The sequence below is a fragment of the Sinocyclocheilus grahami genome, unplaced genomic scaffold (assembly GCF_001515645.1).
Source record: "Sinocyclocheilus grahami isolate Dianchi unplaced genomic scaffold, SAMN03320097.WGS_v1.1 scaffold1315.1, whole genome shotgun sequence".
In the NCBI taxonomy this organism is placed as follows: Eukaryota; Metazoa; Chordata; class Actinopteri; order Cypriniformes; family Cyprinidae; genus Sinocyclocheilus; species Sinocyclocheilus grahami.
Genome location: NW_015506494.1, coordinates 34924 through 50428, shown reverse-complemented (window position 1 = coordinate 50428; position 15505 = coordinate 34924). Strand labels below are relative to the sequence as shown.

General features: G+C 38.1%; 1 protein-coding gene across 1 annotated transcript in view; it reads left to right on the top strand.

Annotated features, from left to right (window-relative positions):
• The first annotated feature begins 1791 nt into the window (after positions 1-1791).
• tgfbr2a (transforming growth factor beta receptor 2a) overlaps positions 1792-15505 on the top strand; it is a 19735-nt gene continuing 6021 nt past the window's right edge. Inside the window, exons 1-6 of the mRNA XM_016255150.1 lie at positions 1792-1979; positions 3924-4074; positions 8227-8438; positions 9523-9679; positions 10902-11092; positions 14149-14927. Coding sequence (XP_016110636.1) covers positions 1910-1979; positions 3924-4074; positions 8227-8438; positions 9523-9679; positions 10902-11092; positions 14149-14927 — 1560 coding nt within the window. The 5' untranslated portion in view covers positions 1792-1909. The remainder of the gene's footprint in view (positions 1980-3923; positions 4075-8226; positions 8439-9522; positions 9680-10901; positions 11093-14148; positions 14928-15505) is intronic.

The following is a 15505-nucleotide window of genomic DNA, read 5'->3' as shown; positions in this document are numbered from 1 at the left end:
ATGTTGTCTGTGTAGGAAACTCACAAGGTTTTCAAAACATCATGCATAAAAATGTTATGTAGGCAACTTAATAGGTTTTTAAAACTATGATGCCTGGAAGTGCAGTCTATGAAGGGAACTCACTAGTTTTTAAAACTATATGATGCTCACAAATGGGTTTTGAGACTGTGGTGCCTAAAATACTGTCTATGTAGGCAACTCAATAGGCTTTTAAACTATTTCCAGAAATGCTGAAACTCACTGTTTTGAGATTTTGATGCCTGTAAATGCTGTCTACGTAGGAAACTCCTTAGGTTTTAAGGCTATGATGCCTAAAATTGCTATGTAGGAAACTCACTGGGGTTTGAGAGTATGATGTGCAGTGATGCTGTCTATGTAGGAAACTCACTGGGGTCTGAGAGTATGATGTGCAGCGATGCTGTCTATGTAGGAAACTCACTGGGGTCTGAGAGTATGATGTGCAGCGATGCTGTCTATGTAGGAAACTCACTGGGGTCTGAGAGTATGATGTGCAGCGATGCTGTCTATGTAGGAAACTCACTGGGGTCTGAGAGTATGATGTGCAGCGATGCTGTCTATGTAGGAAACTCACTGGGGTCTGAGAGTATGATGTGCAGCGATGCTGTCTATGTAGGAAACTCACTGGGGTCTGAGAGTATGATGTGCAGCGATGCTGTCTATGTAGGAAACTCACTGGGGTCTGAGAGTATGATGTGCAGCGATGCTGTCTATGTAGGAAACTCACTGGGGTCTGAGAGTATGATGTGCAGCGATGCTGTCTATGTAGGAAACTCACTGGGGTCTGAGAGTATGATGTGCAGCGATGCTGTCTATGTAGGAAACTCACTGGGGTCTGAGAGTATGATGTGCAGCGATGCTGTCTATGTAGGAAACTCACTGGGGTCTGAGAGTATGATGTGCAGCGATGCTGTCTATGTAGGAAACTCACTGGGGTCTGAGAGTATGATGTGCAGCGATGCTGTCTATGTAGGAAACTCACTGGGGTCTGAGAGTATGATGTGCAGCGATGCTGTCTATGTAGGAAACTCACTGGGGTCTGAGAGTATGATGTGCAGCGATGCTGTCTATGTAGGAAACTCACTGGGGTCTGAGAGTATGATGTGCAGCGATGCTGTCTATGTAGGAAACTCACTGGGGTCTGAGAGTATGATGTGCAGCGATGCTGTCTATGTAGGAAACTCACTGGGGTCTGAGAGTATGATGTGCAGCGATGCTGTCTATGTAGGAAACTCACTGGGGTCTGAGAGTATGATGTGCAGCGATGCTGTCTATGTAGGAAACTCACTGGGGTCTGAGAGTATGATGTGCAGCGATGCTGTCTATGTAGGAAACTCACTGGGGTCTGAGAGTATGATGTGCAGCGATGCTGTCTATGTAGGAAACTCACTGGGGTCTGAGAGTATGATGTGCAGCGATGCTGTCTATGTAGGAAACTCACTGGGGTCTGAGAGTATGATGTGCAGCGATGCTGTCTATGTAGGAAACTCACTGGGGTCTGAGAGTATGATGTGCAGCGATGCTGTCTATGTAGGAAACTCACTGGGGTCTGAGAGTATGATGTGCAGCGATGCTGTCTATGTAGGAAACTCACTGGGGTCTGAGAGTATGATGTGCAGTGATGCTGTCTATGTGGTGCTCACCAGCTTCAGAGCTGCGCTAAGGTGTTGTCTAGTGAGTGAGTGAGTGCAGTGCGCATTGACACAGACGCAGCAGTAGCGGTTTTGAGAAAGTAAAGCAGGAAAAGAGGCTCTTCCTCCTCCCTCAGAGCGCGTTCTTCATGAACATTTCCTGCCTCCTCTGACTCACGTCCATCTCGCGTTTCCTCTCAGATGAAGGAGGAGAATGAGGCTCGAGCCGATTTAAGAGCACCGACCCGGGGTCAGACGCGATGGAGCGTGTAGTGGAGCGGTTCGGTTCTGTCGGTTTTGGATCGGTTCTTCTCGTGTGTCTGGTGTCTGGTGAGTTTCCGCTTCAGTTACTACGGCGCGACGCGACGCGAGCGTTTCACTGGAGCGAGCGAGTCGCGTCGCGTCACACTCAGTGTTTATGGGGTGTAAATAGATTAATTATTAGTTCCTCTCTCAGTGTCTGAAACTGTCAGACAACACGAGCCTGACACACGTTGCGCGCGCGTGTGTGTGTGTGTTTGAAACCCTCCAATTCTGTTCCTGGTAATTTGTTCGTTCTGTTTTTATTTACTAAGTGTACTGTGACATTTCGTGATACTAAAGTCGTGTAAAACATGCTTTTAAAAGTATCGTGTTTTGAGTTGTTACAAAAGCTGTGTTGCATTACTATGGTGGGATCTCGTTCAAATATTTACCACAGTTTAACGAGTGTGGTGGTGCCATGATAAAGTATTAAATATTATAGTTAACTATAAGTAAAACCATTAAAAAAAAATCGTTAATTTAAATGAACGTTAACTGAAATAAATATAGCCTATAATATTAAATAAAAGTTTTTTTTTTTGCTTTAATTTAGTTTAACATGATGTAGCCTACTAAAATAACTAAAAATGAAATATAAAATTAATAGACATATAATTAATAGGCAGGCTATAGACATATTACACAATAATAATAATAATACAATGACAAAAACAAACAAAGAAATTCAAAAAAATCTGAAAATATTAAAATAAAAACATTTAAAATTATTATTAATTAATACAAGCTGTAAATGTGTCTGCAGAATGACTACCATATTTATCATGATGTCAGATAGATAGATAGATAGACTGACAGACGGATAGACAGACAGACAGACAGGGATGGATGGACGGACGGACGGACGGATGGTAGATAGATAGATAGAGAAAGATAGAAAGATAGATAGATAGATAGATAGATAGACAGACAGACAGACAGACAGACAGACAGACAGATAGATAGACAGACAGACAGACAGACAGAGATAGATAGATAGATGATGGATGATAGATAGATAGATAGATAGATAGATAGACAGACAGACAGACAGACAGACAGACAGATAGATAGACAGACAGACAGACAGACAGATAGATAGATAGATAGAAATAGATGCAGTGGGTTTATGTGTTGTGTTGTTAAATAATTAATTAAATGGATCATAATACAAGTTGCATTAAATTGATAGATACCTTTTAGATTTGTATGTATTTAGATTAAATAAAAATGAATTCTTCTTAAATGAAGTTGCAGGTGTTTTGTCTTGTATCTTCATCACTGTCCATCACTGAAGTAAAACACAGCATTCGTCCACACAGATGTTTCTGCGGTTTAGCGTGAAACCTGGTTTAGCGTAAACCTGCGGTTGCATTTAAGAGATCCTGAAGATCCAGATATAATCCTTTTACCGCGGCTAACAGTGATGCAGCATGTGTTTGTGTTTATTTTCCTGGCAGACGCAGATACTGAAGCAACGTCCAGCTGAATGTTGAGACGATTACGTCATCAGATCCTGAGATGCTTGTTGCTGTAGAAAACGTTTTTTTAATTAACACATGTGTCTGTGAATCAGCCGGTGTTTTGGTGATTTTCAGTGGATTTATGAAGTCAGTTTTTGACCAATCACATTAAATATAAACATCATCCACTAACTAACCACAAACAAAAACATTACCTTTGGTTGATCCAAGGTTAGTTAATTAAAACAAACAAAAAAAAAGTTAACTGAAATAAAATAAAATATAAAAAAATTCTGCTATTTTATTTCTAATTTTTATATAGTTTAACTTGATCTGCTAAAATAACTATTAAAAACTGTAAAGACATATTTACAAAACATGAAATTACTAAAGCTTTAACTGCAATTAAAATAAAAACAAAATTATAAAAATAAACATGAATTCAAAATATTAATGAAAGCTATAATAGTATCTCAATCCGGTTCTGATCTCGCCTCTGTTTGTGTCTCAGGTGCATCAGCTCTGCTCCACACAGCCAATCCACACAGTGTGTGTAAGTCATGTGACCCTCAGCCGGCGAACTGCAAGTCGAATCAGTGCATCGCCAACTGCAGCGTATCAAAGGTCTGCCCGAGTCCAGATGACGTCTGCGCCGCCGTCTGGTATGATGCACTCTTGAACATGAATCATGCAGCTGCAATGGGGTTTGTTCCAACACGCTCACTGACGTGATGCAGCATTCTTCACTTAAAGCAGTAGTTCACCTAAAAATGCTGAAAATTCACTTGCCCTCAGGCCATCTGAGATTAGTTTATTTCTTCGTCAGATTTGGAGAAATGCAGCATTGCATCAGTGTCTCAGCAATGGATGCTCTGCAGTGAATGGGTGCCGTCAGAATGAGAGTCCAAACAGCTGATAAAAACATCACAATAATCCACAAGTAATCCACACCACTCCAGTCCATCAGTTCACGAGTTCACACTTACTTATAATGAACCGAGTAAAGTTTATGCGTATTTGGCGTGCTGTCCGGGGAGAGGGCTCCGAGCTCAGTAATTACTCTCGAGCCCGGGGTCCTCCCCCTGGCCGGGGAGAGGGGTCCGAGCTCGGGATTAAGCCCGGACCCAGAATGCTCCCCCCGAGTGTTCCTTCCCGTGCTGGGGTAGGAACGGGCTGAAGGTGAGGAGTCGGGGTGGTGGAGGGATGCTAAGGACGGGAGATAATGGAGGTAAGGCTGCTTTGTTTATTTATAGAGGTTCTCTCTTGAGCTGATTGGATAGATGGTGTAATTACTGATGATGAACTGGCCGTGTTAATTATCTGTGCGCGCTCCTCCCGAAACTTGTTAATAAAACATCACTTAATGTCTTGAGAAGACAAAAGCTGCGTTATTGTAAGAAACAAATCCATTAAGACATTTTGGTTACACTTTACTTGAAGGGGTGTGCATAAGACACATGACACATGTCATGAATATGCAGGTTTTTTATGCATGTTTATGACAACTGTCATTAAGTGTCATTCGCTCAGTTATGTAATTTTTAATGCAAAGATGACATTGTTTGAGATGTCTTTGTTATGGGCTATGGTTAGGGGTTAGGGTAGGGTTAGGTCAAATAATGTCATATTTGCATTAAAAATGACATAACTGAGCGAATGACACTTAATGACAGTTGTCATAAACATGCATAAAACCTCCTTCATATTCATGACATGTGTCATGTGTCTTATGCACACCCCTTCAAGTAAAGTGTTACCGACGTTTTTAACTTTAAACTGTTGCTTCTCAGTTCAGTTCAGTTTTATTTATATAGCACATTTAAAAACAACTATGGTTGACCAAAGTGCTTAACAATGTCCAAAAAAAACCCCCACGTTTCTGGCTAAAATACGTCCATAATCCATAATAACGCTTCCTCCAGTGTAAAAGTGGTCTGGATTGAATCAGGAGAGAAACACCGTTTACAAGCCAAAACAGTCAAAAACAGCTTTGAACAAATATATGTGTGGATTTTGAAGTGAGAGACAACAGGAGATGGACTTATTCGCTGGAGGAAATGTTATTATGGCTTATTTTAGCCTGAAGCAAAGGTTTGAAGTTAAAAAGGCCTTAACAATGGATCTGTTTCCTACAAACACGCAGCATTTAGCTTCTCCAGATGTTAGCTGATGGACTGGAGTGGTGAGGATTATTGTGATGCTTTTATCAGCTGTTTGGACTCTCATTCTGACGGCACCCATTCACTGCAGAGCATCCACTGGTGAGCAAGTGATGTAATGTTACATTTCTCCAAATCTGATGAAGAAACAAACTCATCTACATCTCAGATGGCCTGAGGGTGAGTACATTTTCAGCTAATTTTCATTTTTGGCTGAACTATTCTTTTAAGAAATGACAATAAAGTGTGCGTCTTGAAGCAAAGAAGCCTTTTTCAAAATAGAACCAAAAAGTTTTCGACCTGAATCATTCTTAAAGGGATAGTGCACCTAAAAATGAATAATTTACTCTCCCTTATTTGCATTTTTTGGGTGAATGATCCTTTACAGTAAGGTCTTTACAGATACATGAAGGTTCTTTAAGGCACCAGAATATAGTTGGATAAAAAGAACCAGAGAACTTTAAAAGTTTCTCCTGTGACATTAATTTTCTAAACCATCTTTGATATAGATGTAGATGTGTAATAGATGCAAACCAACCTGTACACTGCTGCATTATGGGTTTTGTAGTTGTGATTATTACATGAAAATGGAAAATGCAGCATGAGTTTGTTTCACTTTCCATGCAGCAGAAGATACAGGAACAACGACCCAAAATACACAAACGCTGGTGTAAATCAGCTGACTGGACATAACTGACTTACTGTTTCTCTTACTATTACTAAATTACTGTTTACTGGACACAGTATGCAACTGTTAAAGTGTAGCATATACTGTGAACTAGCTACTATTGTTTTGAATAACATGTGAAAGCACATTTTAATGATGAACATTTCATAATTCACTGTGGCATCCATTAATCATCATCAGCTGTAAGTCAATTAAAAATTTTAATCTAATTAATTTTATGATGTGTCGATTAATTAATATAATAATCACAATTTACATTTGGCTGTGAAAATCAGACCAATATCAATCTTCCCCCAAAAGATTATTTAAACTTTTCTTTTTTTTTTTTGGTTAAATGAGAAAGTATTAAGTAGACATTACAAATAGTAGCTTTAGAAAGAAATTTGATTTGATTTAATATAAAAATTATTACACATAAACATTTAGGCTACAACAGCCTAACATAAACTATGGAACATAAAAGAAGATAATTTGAGAAACATCTTAATGCAAACATCTCCTAGATACGGCTAGGAACTATACTCTCATTCCGGCGTAATAATCAAGGAACGTTGCAGCCGTACTATGGGTGCAGAAGGCGCAATGATATTACACAGCGCCTGAAAATAGGCTAACTTCCGTCAACATAACCAACGTGACCACCTGCTTGCACAGGAAGCGTGCTGGGGACTATTTTCAGGCATTTACGCCGGAATGAGAGTATAGTTCCTAGCCATTTCGGCCTAGAAAATCACAACTTTTAATTTTCCGTCGGTCTTAGTACACGATGTAACTACAGAAGAGTCGAGTTTTAAATAGGAAAAATATAGAAACTCTTTGGTCATTTTTGAGCGAGATGCTAACGGTCTAATCAGATTCAATGATCTATGCTAAGCTACAGCTAAAAGTGCTACCGCCAGACCCGGAGATCGGCTGAATGTATTCGAAAACGGTAAAACTAAACTGTTTAACTCTAGGGGAGCTGGAAAATGAGCCTAGTTTCAAAAATAGTGGAGTGTTCCTTTAAGGAAAGAAACGAATGAATCCTCCCAACTAGCAGATATTTACTCTAATAGACAGAAAACTTGTATTAAGCAAAACACTTACACACTCTTGCTGTCTCACAGTCAATTCGCTTAAAGAGTGAAAATTTTAAGGGGGTCTGAATACTTTCCGTACCCACTGTACATATATGTGACCCTGGAGCACAAAAGCAGTCTTAAGTCGCTGGGGTATATTTGTAGCAATAGCCAACGATACACTGTATGGGTCAAAATTATTGATTTTTTTTTATGCCAAAAATCATTAGGATATTAAGTAAAGATCATGATTAGTAATATGCATTGCTAAGAACTTCATTTGGACAACTTTAAAGATGATTTTCTCAATATTTAGATTTTTTTGCACCCTCAGATTCCAGATTTTCAAATAGTTGTATCTCGGCCAAATAGTGTCCTATCCTAACAAACCATACATCAATGGAAATATTATATAATTAAATATAATATATTTATTCAGCTTTCAGATGATGTATAAATCTCAATTTCAAAAAATTGACCCTTATGAATGGTTATGTGGTCCAGGGTCACATATAGTCTCTCTCGCTCTCTCTCTCTCTCTCTCTCTCTATATATATATATATATAGTATACACACACACACACACACACACACACACATATATGTATATATAAAATTTTCAGCCCACTTTTGACAGTCTGATGTGATTTTATGGTTAATTTCACTTCCATTTTTTCATAACACTGGAAATGAAAGGTTGAGCTCATTGCATTTTATGATACTGTATCACACACATTGTGTTCTGTTATAATACTGCGCATTTTGACAAATGTAGTAGATCACCAGGATATTGACTCATGCAGAAAAGCTGCATACTGTGCAGACATAATGCACAGTGCAGAATAAGTATGAGTAGTATGCTAGTGATTGCATGAACTGCGAGCTGTGATTGCTATTTCTGTCTCTCAGGTGGAGGGAGGCTGGAGTTGTGACGGTGGAGACGAAGTGTCATGACCCGACGCGGCTGCTGAACGGCGTGATGCTGGACGACTACAGCAGCTCGGACTGTGTGCTGTCGGTCAGAAACATGAACACCCCTAACCTCCGTCTGTGCGCCTGTACGGGACGAGAGTGCAACGAACGCATGCTGCTGAACAAACCTGATGACCAGATCGCTATATGTGAGTGCATTTGTGGTGTGTGTGTGTGGTTACCTACTATTTGTCATTCCATCAGCACTGAGTAGGTGTGTGTTTGTGGTTTCATACGTGTAGTGTTTGTTTGAGGTCTCCATCAGGTGTGTGTCTGGTTTTCAGTGCATAATATATTTCACATATCATCAGCATTGAGCTAAATCTGAAAAATGGCATATTTGCATTCATATTGTTCATGTTGTGAATGTAAAATTGATTCTTGAAGTGTCTGTAGTAATTGTGTTGGTTTTACATAAAGCAAGACAATCAAGATAAACTGTCTTATCTAGTTATAACAAGTGTCATATAAAGTTGGGTTACAAATGCTCTGAACTGCCTCTAAAGAGAGAACTTTTATTTGATCTATTTTTGGATTATTGATAAAACTCTCATTTGTTAACATTAGATAATGCATTAGCTAACATGAACTTTCTCTATATATATATATATATATATATATATATATATATATATATATATATATTTATATTTAAAATAAAATAAAATACTACGCACATATAAAATACAATAAATAATACAATAAAATATAAAAAATATTACATATTAAAATTAAATTAACTAATATTAAACGATATAACTTTTTCATGTATTCATGTAACATGTATATGTAAATGTTGAAATAAACATTAAAGGGGTCATCGGATGCTACATGCACTTTTACAAGTAGTTTGAACTGAAATGTGTGTTAGCAGTGTGTGTACACAACCACCCTATAATGATAAAAAGGGGCGGGGTCAGAAGAGCTCATTAGCATTTAAAGCGACATGCAATAAAACAGCTTGCTGTAGACAGAGCTGTTTTTGACAGGATAAAAACGGTGTAGTTATACACTAATATTGAGACATTTTAACCAAACTATCCTTTAGGGTCTTTTCATTAAGGCCCTAAAGGATCATATCAACTTGTGGAAAATGGGCATCTGATGACCCCTTTAAAATACCAAAAAAATCAATAAAATGCTGCATACGAGCAGTAATTCCTTTGAAATGACTATAACAGGCAGAATGAATCAATTTAGATATTATATATTTCTCTCTGTGTGTTTTTGCAGTGCCTACATCAGAAACTAAAGGAGGATTCAGACTCGCTCAGCTCTGTAGGTTCTGTGACATTGAATCCACGGCGTGTAACGCCACCGGCGTCTGCGAATCCTTGTGCAACATCTCCTCCATCTGCGAGAATCCCAACGAGGTCTGCGTCAGCGCCTGGTATGAGTCACTTTTCTATGTTATACATCTATGTTTTTGTTTACATACTCAATCTGCAAATCTGAATCTGCATTTGCTCTGCATTCAGTATCAATGCTGTCTAGACATTCGTATTTCCGATATCAATCTCTACATGAACTCTCTGTATTCGTTCAGTATGAATGTCGACCACGACTGCGTTAATCAGGAAATAGCTTTACTGTGATACAGGAAATGCTGTCTGACTTCCAGACATTCCTGCAGGAAATAGTTCAGTTCGGCTCGGAGACAAGCTCTGAGAGTGAAAAAACACAGTCAGAGTGATCGTGACAGAAAGAGTTTAAAGGAGTAGTTCAGCCGAAAGTGAACATTTGGCGAGTTTGTTTCTTCATCAGATTTGGAGAAATGTAGCATTGCATCAGTGTCTCAGCAATGAATGCCCTGCAGTGAATGGGTGCCGTCAGAATGAGAGTCCAAACAGCTGATAAAAACATCACAATAATCCACACCACTCCAGTCCATCAGTTAACATCTGGAGAAGACAAAAGCTGAAACAAATCCAGCATTACGACGTGTTTAACTTCTATTGCTTCTGGCTAGAATCCATAATAATACAAAAAGAAAAGAAAATATGGAGTAGCTCAATTTCCGAACATATGTTACAGAACAATATAATATAGAAGTTTTTAATGTCTTTGAAAGAAGCCTCTTCTGCTCACCAAGGTTGCATTTATTTGATCAAAAATACAGTAAAAATAGTGAAATATTATACAATTTAAAATAGCTGTTTTCTATGTGAATATCTGTTAAACTGTAATGTATTTCTGTGATCAAAGCTGAATTTTCAGCATCATTACTCCAGTCTTCAGTGTCACATGATCTTCAGAAATCACTCTAATATGCTGATTTTCTGCTCAAGAAACATTACTGATTATTATCAATGTTGAAAACAATATTTTTGTGGAAACTGTGATGCATTAAATTTTTTTTCGGATTCGCAGATGAATGGAAAGTTCAAAAGAACAGCATTTAATTGAAATAGAAATCTTTTGTAACTTTATAAATGTTTTTACTGTCAATGTAATGCGTCCTTGTTGAATTAAAATATTAATTTCTTTCAAAAAAATTCCCAAACTTTTAAAGCAGTATATATTTGGTGGATTTTAAAGAGGACACACTTCTGGTATTCTCAGATTGACTGAATAAAAGCCAATCAGCTCACAATGTGCATGTTGTGTTTCAGGAGGAGAAATAAAGGGAACCCCATCATCGAGACGGTGTGTCACAATCCGGCGCGCCCGTTTCACGGTCAGTATCTGACGGACTACAACAACTCCGTCTGTCTGATGAAGCAGGTGAAGGGCATGGAGGAGGATTTCTACATCTGCTCCTGCAGTCAGGAAGAGTGCAACGCTCCACTCTTCTTCCCTGACGGTGAGTGAGATGTGAATGACAGGAGCTAGAGTTTATTTTTGAAAGAAATTGATACTTGTATTCAGCAAGGATGCATTCAACTGATCAAAAGTGACAGTAAAGGCATTTAGAATGTTACAGAAGATTCCTATTTCAAATAAAAGCTGTTCTTTTGAACTTTCTGTTCATCAAAGAATCCTGAAAACTAAAATGTATCAGTTTCCACAAAAATATGAAGCAGCACAACTGTTTTCAACATTGATAATAACCAGAAATGTTTCTTGAGCAGCAAATCAGCATATTAGAATGATTTCTGAAGATCATGTGACACTGAAGACTGGAGGAATGATGCTGAAAATTCAGCGCTGCATCACAGAAATAAATTACATTTTAACAGATATTCACTTAGAAATCAGCTATTTTAAATTGTAAAAATATTTCACAATATTACTGTTTTTACTGTATTTTTGATCAAATAAATGCAGCCTTGATGAGCAGAAGAGACGTCTTTTAAAAACATAAATCGGAATGATTCCAAGCTTTTGAACAGTGATGATGTAACAGTCAGATGATCACTCTAAGTGGGCCGTTCTCGATCAGAATAAGAATATTAAGACTCATATCTCACAGTTTTGACTCTTTCACACTGTGCTGTAGGTCAGTTTAAAAGCACTCTTGGAGTAAACTGTGCAAGCCGTTTTCTGTAATGTCTCCGGGGAGCTGCTGAAGCGTTCAGACGTGTGGTTTCCTGTCTGTGTCTAAAGATCATCACATGCAGAGATCTTGTTTTTATAGCCGCGTGTCATTTCTGTGCATCTGCGTGTGCACGTGTGCGGTTTGTGTTTGGTTGCACATCACTATGTTTACTGTAACGTGTATCATTAGGGAGTTTTTTGCGAGGAAAGGACCACTAACGTTTCTTTCTGCTTCTGACTAGAGTCTAGTTTTAGATTCGTTACGCAGGAAGCTGCATCATGTGATTCTGAAAGGAAACTTTTGCTGCAGAAAATATCGGTCTGTCCACATGTAAAAACTGCTAAATGTTGTGATGTTCAGCCTCTTGGTTCTTGTCTTGTTTTCCAGTATTTAAATGTTTCTGAATCACATTTACATAAGAGGAATTTTTTTTTTCAAAGTGTCAGAAAAAAAAAAAGACTTCTGCATTCTCAAACACATTAATTCACAGACTATGCAGTAAAATGGCATACTATTGAAAACTAAGCAGAATGGTCATTTTTGTTTGTGAAAATCTAGTTTAGTTGCTTCTTGCAACTCAAACTAAATCCTGACGCTGTTTCAAAGGGTCGATGCCACTAATTGTATTAGTTTAGTGATTAGTTAGCACTTTCTCAGAAGTGCTCATAAAGCTTTTATTTTGTTTCCTGTGTGCTTTTACTCCCGGACGTTGTGTCAAGTCAGACAGTCAGATTGGAAATTAATTTTTCAACAGATCTTTACAGCATTGTGTACAATAAAAATGTATGACATTTTAGATGGACAGTACATCTTTAAAAAAACAACCCTCTAACACTAGTTTTCTCTATTCTTTTGTTACATGTACTGCACTAGGCTAACCGCGACTTGTCACAGCACTTACATATTATTGCTCTTGTTGGTTTTGATTGCTTCTATTGTCCTCATTTTATAAGTCGCTTTGGAAAAAAGTGTCTGCTAAATGACTAAGTGTGTGTGTGTATATATACTGTACATACATATATGTATTTAAAGTAATAACAATTTTACAGTTTTTACATATTATTGTTATATATTTCAGTACATATAATTTATCTGTTATATATAATTGAACGGACAGCACATCTGTCCATCACAACTCTGTTTTCATTAATGATGACATAAAAAAAATTGAAAACGAGAGTTTTTGAGAACATTTTTCTCTAAAAGTAAATAAATAAATACATGCATACATAAAAGAAAAAAAGCTCCAAGCAAAAAAGGAATAGTAATTTTATTTAGTTGTTAAATTTTTCATAATTTTATGTGCTTTTGTCATTTTCATTATATTTTTTATATATTACTAATTAGGTTGAATTACTATTTTTTTTTCAGTTATAGTTCCTTATTTATTTTAAGTTGGTAATTTGAGTGCTTTGGCTTAAAGGGTTAGTTCACCCAAAAAATGAAAATTCTGTCATTAATTACTCACCCTCATGTCGTTCCAAACCTATAAGATCTTCGTTCATCTTCGGAACACAAATTAAGATATTTTTGATGGAATCTGAGAGCTTTCTGACCCTCCAAACTGCAATGCTTCTAACACGATCAGAGTCCAGAAACATAGTAAGGACCAGCGCCAGGGTGACGCGGAGGAGATGCATTGTTGAATAAAGTTGTTATTTTTGTTTTCTTTGTGCATGAAAGGTATTCTCGTAGCTTCAAAAAATTACGGTTAAACCCCTGGGGCCAATTGTTCAAAAAGTTTAATCTGGATCAGAATTATCTGGATTTGGAAATCCCATGTTTTGCGATCCAGGTTTTGTGCTGGCTTTTCAAAGCAAAATTGGATTGGATCACCCAAATCTGGATTACTAGTGCTCTACGGAGCCCCATAAATTTTATTACATTTTTGTTCCTGAAATCCACCCTTCTGCTGGGATCAGAATAATCCTTTATTTTTTGGGGGTCAAAAGTATCCCAATGTTGCTAAAACGTTTTGCACAACACAAATTGAGGATTTAATCCAGATCAAGATTGGATTTTGTGATCTAATCCGAATTCAGAATCCTTTTTTTTTTCTTTTGAACAACCCATTTTCAAGATTTGATCCAATCTGATCAGATTTATTTTGAACAACTGGCCCCTGATGTCACATGGATTATTTTAATAACATGGTTACTACGTTTCTGGACCTTGATCGTGTAAGGACCCTTGCTGTCTATGGAGGGTCAGAGAGCTCTCGGAATTCATCAACAAATATCTCAGTTTGTGTTCTGAAGATGAACGGAGGTGAGTTTGGAACGACATGCGGGTGAGTAACTTTATTTCAGGTAACAGACATGTTTGTAATAGTTCTGTTTTGAGTAAACCGGTAGTAATTTTCCTCTGGTGTTCCTGTGCAGTGTCAGCTCCTCCAGAAGGCTTTGAGAGGAATCTCCCGCCGGTGCTGTTGGTCAGTCTGGTTCCTGCGTTGATCGCTGTCGTCGTTCTCCTCTCGGCCTTCTACTGCTATCGCCTGTTTCGCCAGCAGAACCTCAAAGTGCCCAAAACCAAAGGCATCGACAGCGAGACCTGTGCAATCATCATGAGCGACGACGACCGATCCGACAGCAGCTCGGCCAACGCCAACAGCCTCAACCACAACACCGAGCTGCTCCCCATCCAGCTGGATGTTATAGTCGGGAAAGGCCGCTTCGCTGAAGTCTACAGAGCCAAACTCAAGCAGGGAGCGACGGACGAATCCTTCCAGATGGTAGCGGTCAAAATATTTCCCTATGAAGAGTATGCCTCGTGGAAAACCGAGTGGGAGATTTTTTCAGACGCTGAGCTTCGGCACGAAAACGTGCTTCAGTTTCTGACCGCCGAGGACCGGAAGGCAGAGCGACGCTATTGGCTGATAATGGCCTATCACGAGCGAGGGAACCTGCAGGAGTTCCTGACGCAGCACGTGATTGGCTGGGACGAGCTGTGCCGATTGGGTGGATCTCTGGCGAGGGGCGTGGCTCATCTCCATGCCGACCGGACGCCATGCGGACGCGCTAAAGTGGCCATCGTGCACCGCGACCTGAAGAGCGTGAATGTGCTGGTAAAGTCGGACCTCAGCTGCTGCCTGTGTGACTTCGGTCTCAGTCTGAGACTCCATAACTCCATGTCTCCTGAAGAACTGGCCAACAGCGGACAGGTGAGAGTGTGCCGTCACTACTGACCCAAACCCTGCCTCATTTTCAGGAAAATTCCATATGTCAGTTATTAATATATTATATTATTTATTATATCTATTATATTAATAATTAATTATTTTAATTATAGGCCAATACTATAAACTAAATAGTTGTGTGTGTGTGTGTGTGTGTATATATATGTATGTGTGTGTATGTATATAATTTCTATATTAAAATAATCTATTTTTAATTAGTATATAGTATTAGTATTTCATTAAAATAATTAATTATGAATAAAGCATGTATTAATTAATCATATGTAATAAATAATATATTCATTTAATAAATACATTCAATTAGATATATAAGGTTATGTAAAGGTTATTTTTATAAATTGTTTTTATGCAATATATTTAGGAAAAAACATTCTTAAATGCATTTATTTATTTATTTAATACTACTATTTCATTGCATTTTTCTTTCAAAATGTTCATATTTTAAAAATCAAGCATCTATCTATCTATCTATCTATCTATCTATCTATCTATCTATCTATCTGTCTGTCTGTCTGTCTGTCTGTCTGTCTGTCTGTCTGTCT